The sequence below is a fragment of the Jaculus jaculus genome, chromosome 13, assembly GCF_020740685.1.
Source record: "Jaculus jaculus isolate mJacJac1 chromosome 13, mJacJac1.mat.Y.cur, whole genome shotgun sequence".
NCBI lineage: Eukaryota > Metazoa > Chordata > Mammalia > Rodentia > Dipodidae > Jaculus > Jaculus jaculus.
In genome coordinates, this window is record NC_059114.1 from 6,608,363 (window position 1) to 6,620,096 (window position 11,734).

At 52.8% G+C, this 11,734-nt stretch overlaps 1 protein-coding gene across 1 annotated transcript in view; it reads left to right on the forward strand.

Moving 5' to 3' along the window:
• The window catches only part of Myo18b (myosin XVIIIB), a 240,474-nt gene extending 229,396 nt beyond the window's left edge, over positions 1-11,078 (forward strand). The window contains exons 43-44 of the mRNA XM_045132589.1: positions 6,142-7,391; positions 10,864-11,078. Of these exons, the coding sequence (XP_044988524.1) occupies positions 6,142-7,381 (1,240 nt within the window). The 3' untranslated portion in view covers positions 7,382-7,391; positions 10,864-11,078. The remainder of the gene's footprint in view (positions 1-6,141; positions 7,392-10,863) is intronic.
• The last annotated feature ends 656 nt before the right edge of the window (positions 11,079-11,734 follow it).

Here is an 11,734-nt window from a genome sequence, read left to right on the forward strand (position 1 = left end):
CTGCTCTGATCCCATTAGGAGGAGGGAAGTCAGGATGGAAAGTTGCTGTTTAGAGAGTCAAACTAGATACTTCAGCTCTGGGGATGTTTCCGATGTAAGATGGAGACCCCCAGGGCTAACACAGGCCCAAGAGAAGCCGGTCCGAAAAAGAGGTGGGGGTGGCATTCCTGCAATCGCTGCCCAAGGTCTTCTGACTTCCATATGCATGTTCACACACACGCATGCACACTCCCGCATGCACGCACGCGCACACACACAGGGCTGGGGAGATGGCTCAGCAGTTAACGGTGCTGGCTTACAAAGTCTGAGGGCCCAGGTTTGATTCTCCAGTACCCACATAAAGCCAGATGCACAGAGGGATGCATGCATGTGAAGTTCATTTGCAGTGACTGGAGGCCCTTGTGTGCCCATACTTTTTTCTCAATCGCTGTCCCTTTCTCTCTCTCTCTCACTCACACACACACGTAAGTGGATAATAAAAAAGGGTAGATAGGGGCTGGAGAGATGACTTAGCGGTTAAGCACTTGCCTGTGAAGCCTACAGACCCCAGTTTGAGGCTCGATTCCCCAGGACCCATGTTAGCCAGATGCACAAGGGGGCACACACATCTGGAGTTCGTTTGCAGTGGCTGGAGGTCCTGACACCCCCATTCTCTCTCTCTCTCTTGGCCTCTTTCTGTCTGTCACTCTCAAGTAAATTTAAAAAAATGAACAAAAAAGATAGATAGAAAATAGATAGGTAGAAAGAAAGAAAATGCATTGGAAATTGGCATTTATGATGTTAGATTTATAAATATATATCCTAGAGAAATCAAAGTCTCTACATTGCACAACAGCATCATTTGTCATAATTCCAGTGATCTTACTTTTTTGACACTCTTCTCACAATATCTTCCATTCCATTTTTCTCTCTGTCCATCCCTGAGCTGAACTGCCCTTGCCTGATTTAATGTGGGTGTATGCAGACCTCACCAGGAGAATGCACCCGGAAGGGGACGCCATCCTGGTTTCCAGCGCCACAAGTTCAGCCCAGTACCCTGACCGACAGATAAATGGACGAATCGACCAGGGCCGGCGTCACAGCTCAGACACTTCCCTCAGCAGGCCCAGTGGCCTCTCTGAACTTCAACTTCCTTGTCTTTGAAACGGGACAATAAAAGGCAGGGTAGTAGGGTGGACAGGAGGCATGGGTCTGAAAGTAAGCCCCTTGGTTTTAAGTCCATGTCCTCCCTCCTATACAGCCCACCACAGACACATTACCCTTCCTGAGCCTCACGTCTGATAAGAAAAGATGCCATTAGCATCTGCCTTCAGGGACTGTTGTGAAGAAACACCTGGTCCTGGTTCCTGGTGTGACCTGGAAGTCACCTGCTCCTGCCCGGGCCGGAGCCAGGCTGCCAGCTCCCTGCGTGGCACCAGTCAGCTTTCCTAGCAGAGTGCCATCCGTCATCCCAGACTCGCCCACTCTATCTATAGGACATCTTGTTTCTCATCCGAGGCCTCGCCGGTATCCAGGAACATCAGTGTGGGTTTAATTTCCTCTGTAATTTCAGGGAGTGGATGAAGAATGGGGGTGAGTCATGGTGTCATTAAGTCTGCGTCGCGTTTCCCGCGGCTCTGATCGAGCCAGGCTCTAGCCATGCTCAGAATGGCATCGTCTACTGTGTGGTTACGTCCAGTGCTTGGTATCCTGTCGCTCTTTCACCAGACCCTGTTTGTTGTACCACCACCGTGGGCACACACACACACACACACACACACACACACACACACAGGCCCCACTCACGCTGGTGGGCATGTGACATACTGGAAGGGAAACAATGAACCTGACATAGTGCCAACCAGGGTGCTCACCCAGGCCTGCCACTTTGCCAGAAGACCATGAGCAAACGGTGTGTTTCACAAGCGAACCCCAGTTTCCTCATCTGCAAGATGGGGTTCACGTGCATACAGAGGCTCGTTATTCTCCAGCCAACATCTGGTCAGCTCGGCTGCTGCGGTAGTTTCTTGAGATAACGGGGATGGAGCCCCAGCCACCAGATATCCCGCACGGAAGGGCTGGGGTCCCACAGGAAATCCCGACTCCACGGCTGGCTCGTTCTAACGGCAGGCACCGCTTCCGTCTCGTGCTTGGGGATTAGAGATGCTTGAGCGTTCATGCCGTCTGGGTCGTTTCCATCCTGACGGTGGGGTCGTAAAGGAAAGCCATCACACAAGTGTTAGCGTGGTTCGGGGATGTTGGAGTCAATATTGGTAATGCTTTGAGGTGAATTGGGAATGCCCTCGTTTCTGAGTTCTTACAGGAAGTTGGTTCTGGGATCCCCCCACAGATACCAAAATTTGAGGACGCTGAGATCCCTTATATCAAATGGCTTTGAGTTCCCACAGAACCTACTACAACAGCCTCCCTATGCTTGAAGCCATCTTATAACCAGGTGGCTAATAAACCCAAGACAGCTGAAATGCTGGCTAAGAAGTGCTGCACTCCATTGTTCGGGGAAAATTACGAGCAAGTGTATGTATGTGTTCAGCCCAGATAAGAGTGTTTCTCTAAGATTTTGTGTCTGCGTGTGCTTGTTCATATTGTACGGATATGCATGGGTGCGTGTGCGTGTGCATGTGCGTGTGTGTGCGTGTGTGCGTGTGTGTGCGTGTGCGTGTGCATGTGCGTGTGTGTGCAAGAGGACAACCTCCTGTGTCACTCCTCAGGTCCCATCCACCTTTTTGGAGGCAGGGTCTCTCACTGGTCCAGAGCTCGTCTATGAGGCTGCGAGGGTTTGCCATCAAGCCCCAAAGATCCTAATGCCTTTGCCTCCCAGCACTGGCATTACAAGTGCAGGCCACCACACCAGCATTTTATGTGCCAATGCGCCCGTGTGTGGAGGTCAGAGAATAGCCTCATGTGTTGTACCCCGGGAGCCATCCATCTTCATACAGACGAGGTCTCTCACTGGCCCGGAGCTCACCAGTTAGGCGAGACTGGCTGGCCAGTGAACCCCAGGAATCTTTCTGTCTCTGCCTCCTCAGCTCTGGGGTTACAAGTTCACCCCACCAGGCCTAGCTATTCTTATGTCCATTTTATGCAGTTCCCCCATCCCCTTCTCCTCTCCCTGAACTTCTTTTTTTTAAAAAAAATTTTTGTTTATTTTTATTTATTTACTTGAGAGCAACAGACAGAAAGAAGGAGGGAGGGAGAGAGAGAGAATGGGCGCGCCAGGGCTTCCAGCCATTGCAAACGAACTCCAGACGCATGCGCCCCCTTGTGCATCTGGCTAACGTGAGTCCTGGGGAATTGAGCCTCGAACCGGGGTTCTTAGGCTTCAAAGGCAAGCACTTAACCACTAGGCCATCTCCCCAGCCCCTGAACTTCTTTTTTTTTTTTTTAATGTATTTATTTGAGTGAGAGAAAGAGAGAGGGAGAGAATGGAGAATGGGCACACCAGGGCTTCTAGCCACCACAAACAAACTCCAGACACATATGCCACCCTGTACATCTGGCTTATGTAGGTACTAGAGAGTTGAACATGGGTCTTTAAGCTTGGCAGGCAAGCGCCTTAACCACTGAGCCATCTCTCCAGCCCCGTCTCCCTGAACTTCTTTGCATCCCCTCCCTTCTGCCCTGTCCTAGCACCTGTAGCCAGCCAGTGACAGTAGCAGCTGGGATGAGCCAGGCCCAGGCGGCAGAGTTCCAGGAGACGGTGGCAGACACCCTCCCTCGACGCCATCACCCCCAGGTGGCAGGCGGTGGAGAGGACTTAAGTGCCCAGGGGTACCCGCCTCCTTTTGGGGACAAGACAGGACGGAAATGACTTTTGTCAGCTCGCCGGTCCTGGCAGCTCAAAGCTGTTTATCAAAATGGACGAGAAATGATGAGCGTGCCACACGCGGGGGCAAGCTTTCGAGAGGCACCGGTGACAGACACGCCTCCAGGTGATCACAAAGCGGCCCGCGTCCCTGCACCCATCTTGACAGGGACGGAAAGTGACAGGCACGAGACAGGAGAGGTGATGACTGCCACAGAGGGGCTGTGGAGCCACGTGGCTTTTGTTTCGGTACGTGGGGCCACGCTGCTTTCTGACACACAGGGCGGGGGATGCATGGTCACTGGCCAGGTCATGCTTCTGTGTGTCCCCTGGGAATTCTACCTGAAGTCTCATCGTTCCCAGTGCTAGGTGATATCCCGAGCATCGGGGACAAGTCATGATAGTTATTTCCGTTAGCTGTTAAATTTAAAAATATATATATATTTAATATATATATATAATATACATAAATATATAATATATAAATATATTAAATATTAAATATGCATTAAATATAAATATATATTAAATATATATATATAGAGAGAGAGAGAGAGAGACAGAGAGAGAGAGAGAGAGTAGGGCTCTGACAGGAGGCTGGGGAGCAAGGAAAGAGCCCACCATGAGGGTCCAGGGACTGAGGGTGAGGCAAACGGGGTTCCTCTGCCAAGAAGAAGGGAAAGAAAGAAAAGAAAAGAAGCCCCCAGAGACTCCTACAGGTGCTCATCTCACTCTGGCCCAGGCTGACCTGGAACTCACTCTGTAGTCTCAGGGTGGCCTCGAACTCACAGCAACCCTCCTACCTCGGCCTCCCGGGTGCTGGGGTTAAAGGCGCGCGCCACCGCGCCCGGCTAGTATATATCCCTTTTTGTCTGCTATATCAAACCACCTGGGTCTGGGTGCCTTATAGACCACAGTTGATTTCTCACCGTTTTGGAGGCTGGCAAGTCCAAGGTCAAAGTGTTGGCAGGCTTGGCATCTGCTTCAGTAGATGCCATCTCCTAGCCTCACGTAGAGGAGGGGGCCAGGAAGCTCATGTGAGTCTCTTTCATAAGGATGCCAATCCCCATTCATGAGTACCCCACCCTCCAAACCCAACCACCCCCAAAGGCTCCACTTCCTAACACTTTCAGGGGTGCCCTCACAAGCTAAGAATTTGGAGGGTGACACTCTCAGAACCCCCAGCTGAGCTCTGTCCTCTTGTCTCCTCCCAGCCATCCCTTCCACTGGCTCCGCTGGGGTGGCTTTCTCCACAGGCTCCCAAGCCCATTGGTCCGTGTGACCAGCGGCTCTTTCCTCCTGAGTTGCAGGGGCATGGGATGTGTCAGAGCCCCAGCCACCCTTGGCGCCTGGCAGGCTGACGCCTCCGGTTGTCCTGACTGTCGCAGCGAGGGCCATGGGCCCTGTCATCTGTCACCGGAGACCCGTGTGCACCTTGCTTCTCCCCGGTCTGCAGTGCCTGAGTCACTGCTTCGTCCACACGGCTGGACTGTGACACTTGGCATTGCTTTCTGCTTCTTAATGATGACTTCACCGGCGGCTGGACGGGGGCTTTTGTCTCTGAGAGGGCGCAGGGATTTCTGCTTACCAAAGGAAGCGCTGGCAGGCCGTCATCCTCCTCTTTCTAAGGACGCCTGCACAGTGTATAAATTCACCCCGCGCCAAAGCTCTGGCTGTGGGGAAGGCAGCGTGGTTTCGGCACAGCTGCTGTGCAAATACCGAGGCTGGTGTCATCCCAGAATAGAGACCTTCTGTCCTCTCGAGCGCAAATTGATTTCGAGCGGATCTTTCTCTTTGTGGGGACCATTTTGATCCCCACACCCTGCTCGGTGGAACAAGCAACACACACATCAGGGTCACCATTGCTCAGAAGTCCTGCCTGGGAGTACTGTCCTCTGAACTTGGCCTTAAATAGATAATGACCTCCACCGCCCCCCACCCACACACACATGTCCTCCTCCTGGCTTGGAAAAGTGAGTTACTAATTTCCCACTAAGCTCTGGGGTGACGGTCCTATCGTGTCTGATAGGATACCTCATAAAACCATGTCACATACAGTAGCTACGGTTTTAATCCCCTCAAATGTACTTAGCCAGGCTTAATTATGGCCAGAAATTGCATTCCAGAAAGCGACAAGAAATCATTTACATGGTTTGAATTTCCACACTAAGTCACAAGCGCTCACCAGAGAGTGCAGTGGGGATGGCATTTCCAAAGTCACACCGCCGCCGGTTCTTGGCTTCGTGATCCTTGCATGGGTCACGCGAATTATGTGGACCGCAGATTCTAACAGTTTTTTTTTTGTTGTTGTTTGTTTGTTTGTTTTCGCTTCGGGACAGGACTAGCCAAGACAACAAAGACGCTGAGAGGCCAGCATCCTCGCTGAGCAGAGCGTGGGATGTGCCCAGCAAGGCCTCCAGAGTTGACTCTGCGTCCCCCCAGTCCATCCACCTACAAAAACCCTACCATTTTGAGGATGGGGAAGGGTTTGCTCTTCAGAGAAAGCCCACTGTGGAGAGATCAGGGGTTCTTCTGTCTTCGTCCCCCACTTCTCGGAGCACAGACGTGTCACCCCCGCCCAGGGAAAAGTTGCCCAGCCCATCTGCTGCCCTCTCGGAATTCGTGGAAGGACTCCGCAAGAAAAGAGGCCAGAGAGGCCAGGGCTCCACGCTGCGCCTGGAGGACGCACCCACCCTCCCCATTTACCAAACCACTGGGGCTTTTGCACTGAGGAGGGGCAGGACCAGCAGTGATGAGGGAGACCTGTCGCTGAGGCTGGGGACGAAATCTCCTCTGGAAGCAGAGGGAGGCCCTGGGACAGCCACGGGCCTCTTGCGGTCCACCAGCTTGAAGTGCATCACCTCTGAGGGCGCCGAGGGCGCCACCCCGTTGCCTGACAAGCCGAAGACCAGATTCAGTTCCTGTGAGTCCCTTTTGGAATCAGGACTGAGCTCAGGGAGAAATCAGAGCTCCCTGGCCACACCCAGGGACCCCGTCTTGTCGCCCTTGCTGCGTCCTAGAAGGCCGTGTCTGGAGTCCTCCGTGGATGACGCCGTCTGCCCAGACCTCGGGAAGGAACCACTCATCTTCCAGAACCGCCAGTTCGCTCATCTGACGGGAGAGCCTCTGGACAGTGACCCGTTGAGCTGGAAGCTCCCAAGCCTCAGCTACAGACGCCAGACCAAGGTGGACTTCGACGACTTCCTTCCGGCCATCCGGAAGCCCAGCGCTCCCGGGCCCTCGGCGGGGGCCGTCAAGGATGGGCCGCCGGAGGCTTCGAAGCGCTCGAGCGTGCACTTTGAGCTGGAAGGGGCCGGCCACTCCTTTCTCTCGGGGGTCAAGACCATTTTGAAAAAGAGCCCGGGGTCCAAAGAGGACCCCGCTCAGCTCTCCGACTCCTCCTCCTCCTCCAGCTCCATCGTGTCCTTCAAGAGCGCCGACAGCGTCAAGAGTGCACCCAGACGCCCACGGCTCGAAGGTGACGGGGGTGAGCGAACGTCCCCCGGGCACAGGGAGCCGGGCGCAGGGCAGAAAGAGGACGACGTGGCGAGCATCATGAAGAAGTACCTGCAGACGTAGGAAGCCTCAGGTGAAGCCAATGGCCGAAAGCGGGCACGGCTGCTTGGCTTGAAACCCTGCGTCCTCAGGCCAGGTGTCCTTGAGGAAGCCGGCAGCTTCTTGGTCCCATAACGGATGGCTCCCGGGTGTCTAGAGGGTTTGGCTAAAATAATATATTGTGCTTTTGTTTTTTGTTTTTACATTTTGTTTATTTTTATTTATTTGTTAGAGAGACAGTGAGAATGGGCATGCCAGGGCCTCTAGCCACTGCAAAATGAACTCCACCATGTGCATCTGACTTACGTGGGTACCGGGAAAATGAACCTGGGTCCTTAGGCTTTGCAGACAATTGCTTAAACTGCTAAGTCATCTCTCTAGCCTATTTATTTATTTATGAGAGAGAAAGAGGCAGAGACAGAGAGAGAGAGAGAGAGAGAGAGAGAGAGAGAGAGAATGGGAACATTCCAGGGCCTCTAGCCACTGCAAACAAACTCCAAATGCATGAGCCACCTAGTGTATCTGGTTTTACATGGCTCCTGGGGAATCACACCTGGGTCCTTTGGCTTTGCAAGCAAGTACCTTAACCACTAAGCCATCTCTCCAGGCCTACTTTAAAAAAATTTTTAAATATATACTTTTATTATTTACTTAAGAGAGAGACAGACAGTGAGTGTGCATGCTAGGGCCTCCTGCCACTGCAGAAGAACTGCAGATGCATGCACCACTTTACTCATCTGATTTTACATGGGTCCTGGGGAACCAAACTCTGGCGGCCAGGCTTTGCAAGCAAGCACCTTCACCATGGAGCCGTCTCTCCAGCCCCAGTAGATATGCAGAAGGATGCCTCTCAGAGCAAGGGGGCTCAGGGGGATGTTGCCAAAGGGGTACCAGACTCTCACCACTCTCCCCTCAAGAGTCTCATTTTCTTAACTGCTTTCCACATGGGGCGGAAGGGACTGCATTGGCATTGCCATCTGTGGCGTGGTGCCATTGACCCTGCAGATCCAGCTTGGAGGATGCCTGCAGAAAGATGTGGTCCAGCTCTCACTGGAGAGAAACTGAGGCCCAGGATTAGGGGAGTGGGCATATGCAAAGGCCACGGAGCAGCAGTGGGGTGCAGCAGTGTTTGTCTGCTCTCCCTCCGCTCCTGGCCCTAAACCCGATCCCCGTCTGCAATGAACACAGGCCAAGGAGTTCGTTGCTAATGATGACTTTTACCCTTTCCTGAGAAAGTCTATCAGCCAGTAAGTGGTTTATTCTCATGATCACCCCAACAGGTGGTTAGCAGGACTTACTGTCTATGCCCATTTCAGAGGTTAACACACAAGATCAGAGGGTTCAGGTCATTTTCACAAAATCACCCAGGCCAACCTGGGATTCCCCAATTCTAGAATCTGCACATTGATCTCCAGGACTTTCTCTGGTAGGTGCCTTCGTGGACAAAACGGCTACTGCTTAATAGCTCATAGCCTGCATAGACCTCCCTGAGACTGACTCTCAGAACCTAAGGCTTCGGTGGCCACAGCTGCCCAGTGTGTGCAGGACTTCAACCTCCAGGCCTCCTAGCTTCCTCCCCTGCCCCCAGGCTTCCCGGAGACACCTCACCCCGTCGGAAAGTCCCTGCCCTTCCGCAGAGACCAGCTCGGGCTGCAGGAGAGCAAATTAACCTGACTTAGCATGACCTTCTCCCACTCTCAATTACCCAGGAAAGCTCTGCTATTCACTTACATTATTATGCTCTCAGGGACATGGAAAACAGTTTCAAAGGCCAAGTAAAAGACACGCGTCCACAAGGCGAACAGGGCACCATGTACATGATCACAGACCATCTTGTCTTTGTCATTCTGAATTGTTTTAAGGCTCCCCTTCTTTTCCCCTGGGGCATGGTTCTCTGAGGACGCCCGCTGGAATAGGGAACCCCTGCCCGTATCCTGGAGTTCCAGGCTGGGGTTTCGCACTAGACAGCACACGGCTACGTACCCAGCACCGCAGCACCCACTGAGCTCTGAAACCAACCGCGGTCTGCTCGGCTCCCCCTCGCTACCAGCCATGAGGCTGAGGGCAAGGGAGGTAGCCTCGCTGGGCTCTGTGTCCTCAGGTAGAACATGGGGACAATGACAATGGCCTCCCAAGGGAACACTGTGGAGTGTGTTGATCAGCACGAACCAGAGCAGCTGGGTGTGGAGACACACTTGTAATCCCAGATCTGGGGAGACAGAGAAGAAAGATCACAAGTTCAAGGCCAGCCTGGGCTATGAAGAGGCCCTTCCTAGATAGGTAGGTAAGAAGGTAGAGAGAGAGAAAGAGATATATAAATATAAAAATAAATAGATAGATTGAGGGCTGGAGAGATGGCTTAATGGTTAAGCGCTTGCCTATGAAGCCTAAGGATCTACGTTCAAAGCTCGATTCCCCAGGATCCACGTAAGCCAGATGTACAAGGTGGCACATGCATCTGGAGTTCATTTTCAGTGGCTGGAGGCCCTGGTGCACCCATTCTCTCTCTCTGCCTCTTTCTCTCTGTCTGTCTATTGCTCTCAAATAAATAAAAAATAAACAAAAATTAAAAAAATAGATAGATTGAATAACTAAATAAATAAATAAGTTTTCTTGGGCTGGAGGGATTGCTTAGCAGTTAAGGTGTTTGCCTGCAAAGCCAAAGGACCTAGGTTTGATTCCCCAGGACCCACGTTAGCCAGATGCACAAGGTGGCGCATGCGTCTGGAGTTTGTTTGCAGTGGCTGGAGGCCCTGATACATCCTATCTCTCTCTCTCTCTCTCTCTCTCTCTCTCTCTCTCTTTTTCTCTTTCTCTCTCTCAAACAAATAAAAATACTTTTTTTAAAAAAAATAAGTTTTCTCACACAGTATGACACCATCCAGTGGGTAGCACTAATGCCAAGTTACTCTGCCCTTGGAAATTTGAGTTGTGTGTAAACCAGTGTTCCCCATTCCTATAACAAACATCCGAGAGAATCAATCCACACACCGAGGAAGGGTTCTGTCCAGCTCATGGCCCTGGAGATCTGTCCTCCGCCCGCAGTGCGCTGACCCTGGCACTTCGGAGCATGACGCGGTGCAGACTGAGTTCCTTCAGGCGGGACAGCAGCAGAGAGAAAGAAGAGACTGGGAGCCCTCAGGCTCTTGCAGGGTGCTCCCTCAGTGACTGGAAACCACGCGTTGGTCCCACATTTTAGAGTTTCACCACCTCCTAATAGCACGAAGCTGGGGTGCAAGCTGGGGGGAAATCCATCTCCGTTTTCCCTCTCTTTGCTTCCTGTCTGGAGCCTGTGCTCTGCCATTCCTCTTGGATACTCCTCTCCCTCCCTCTCTCTCTCTCTCTCTCCCTCTCCCTCTCCCTCTCCCTCTCCCTCTCCCTCTCCCTTTCCCTCTCTTTAGGAAGGCCCCATGGGTATAAAGAACACCAGTCTGTCAATCCACTCATCCTGCCCACCAGAACACACCCACCCTATTCCACTCACCAGTTCCGATCTCTGTTTGCAGCCTCCCAAGACGCAGTTGCCATTGGAGACTTCCTGACTGCACATCCTCGGACACAGAGACAGACAGAGACTGCCCAGACTCCTGGAGCTCTCCATCTGAGCCAGGAAGCCTGGCCACACTCCGGAGACGAGACAGGCCAGGAGAGGCATATCCTACTGGAGCACTGGGCTCCCTGTGTGCTGGGTCTGTACAAAATAAAGTTAGCTTTTTCGGAATCTATGCATTCACTCTGTTTGGGGCCGGGACGGGGGGGAGGGGGTCAGGATACCTGGGGCTGTGGAGAGTTGGCAGAGTGCGTCTAGGGTGCAGTGGGGCGCAGACTGGTGTGACTTCTCCATGCCTCCATGGAAAGGCTCTCTCTCCATCCTATGCATTCAGCCGTCTTGGCCTGAGTCGCCTCTTCCAGGAAGCCTTTACAGAGCCTCCACAGAATGAAACGTATGTCCTCTTTCCCCCGCTGTCGGGATCCCCACACTTAGTTCTCCTATACTCCCCACTTTCACTTCCCTGCCCTGCGAACACGTCACGGCGTGCAAGCGGGGAGCTGGGGGGGGGGGGGAGACGGCTCAGTCAGTGCAGTGTTTGCCTCGCAAGCCTTGGGACACGAGTTCAATCCCCAACACCCGGGTCAAATGCTCGTCTGGAATCCCAGCTGTGAAGAGGCCAGAACCGGAGACTCCCTGGGTGTCTGTGGTCAGCTAGTCCAGCCTGACTGGTGAGCTCAGGTCAGTGAGACTCCCTGTCTCAAAAAAAGAAAAAGTTAGGGGCTAGGGAGATGGCGGAGTGGACAACGACACTTGCTTGCAAAGCCTGCTGGCCTGGCTTCAGTTTTCCAGTATCCGTGTAAAGCCAGGTGCACAAAGTTGCACAT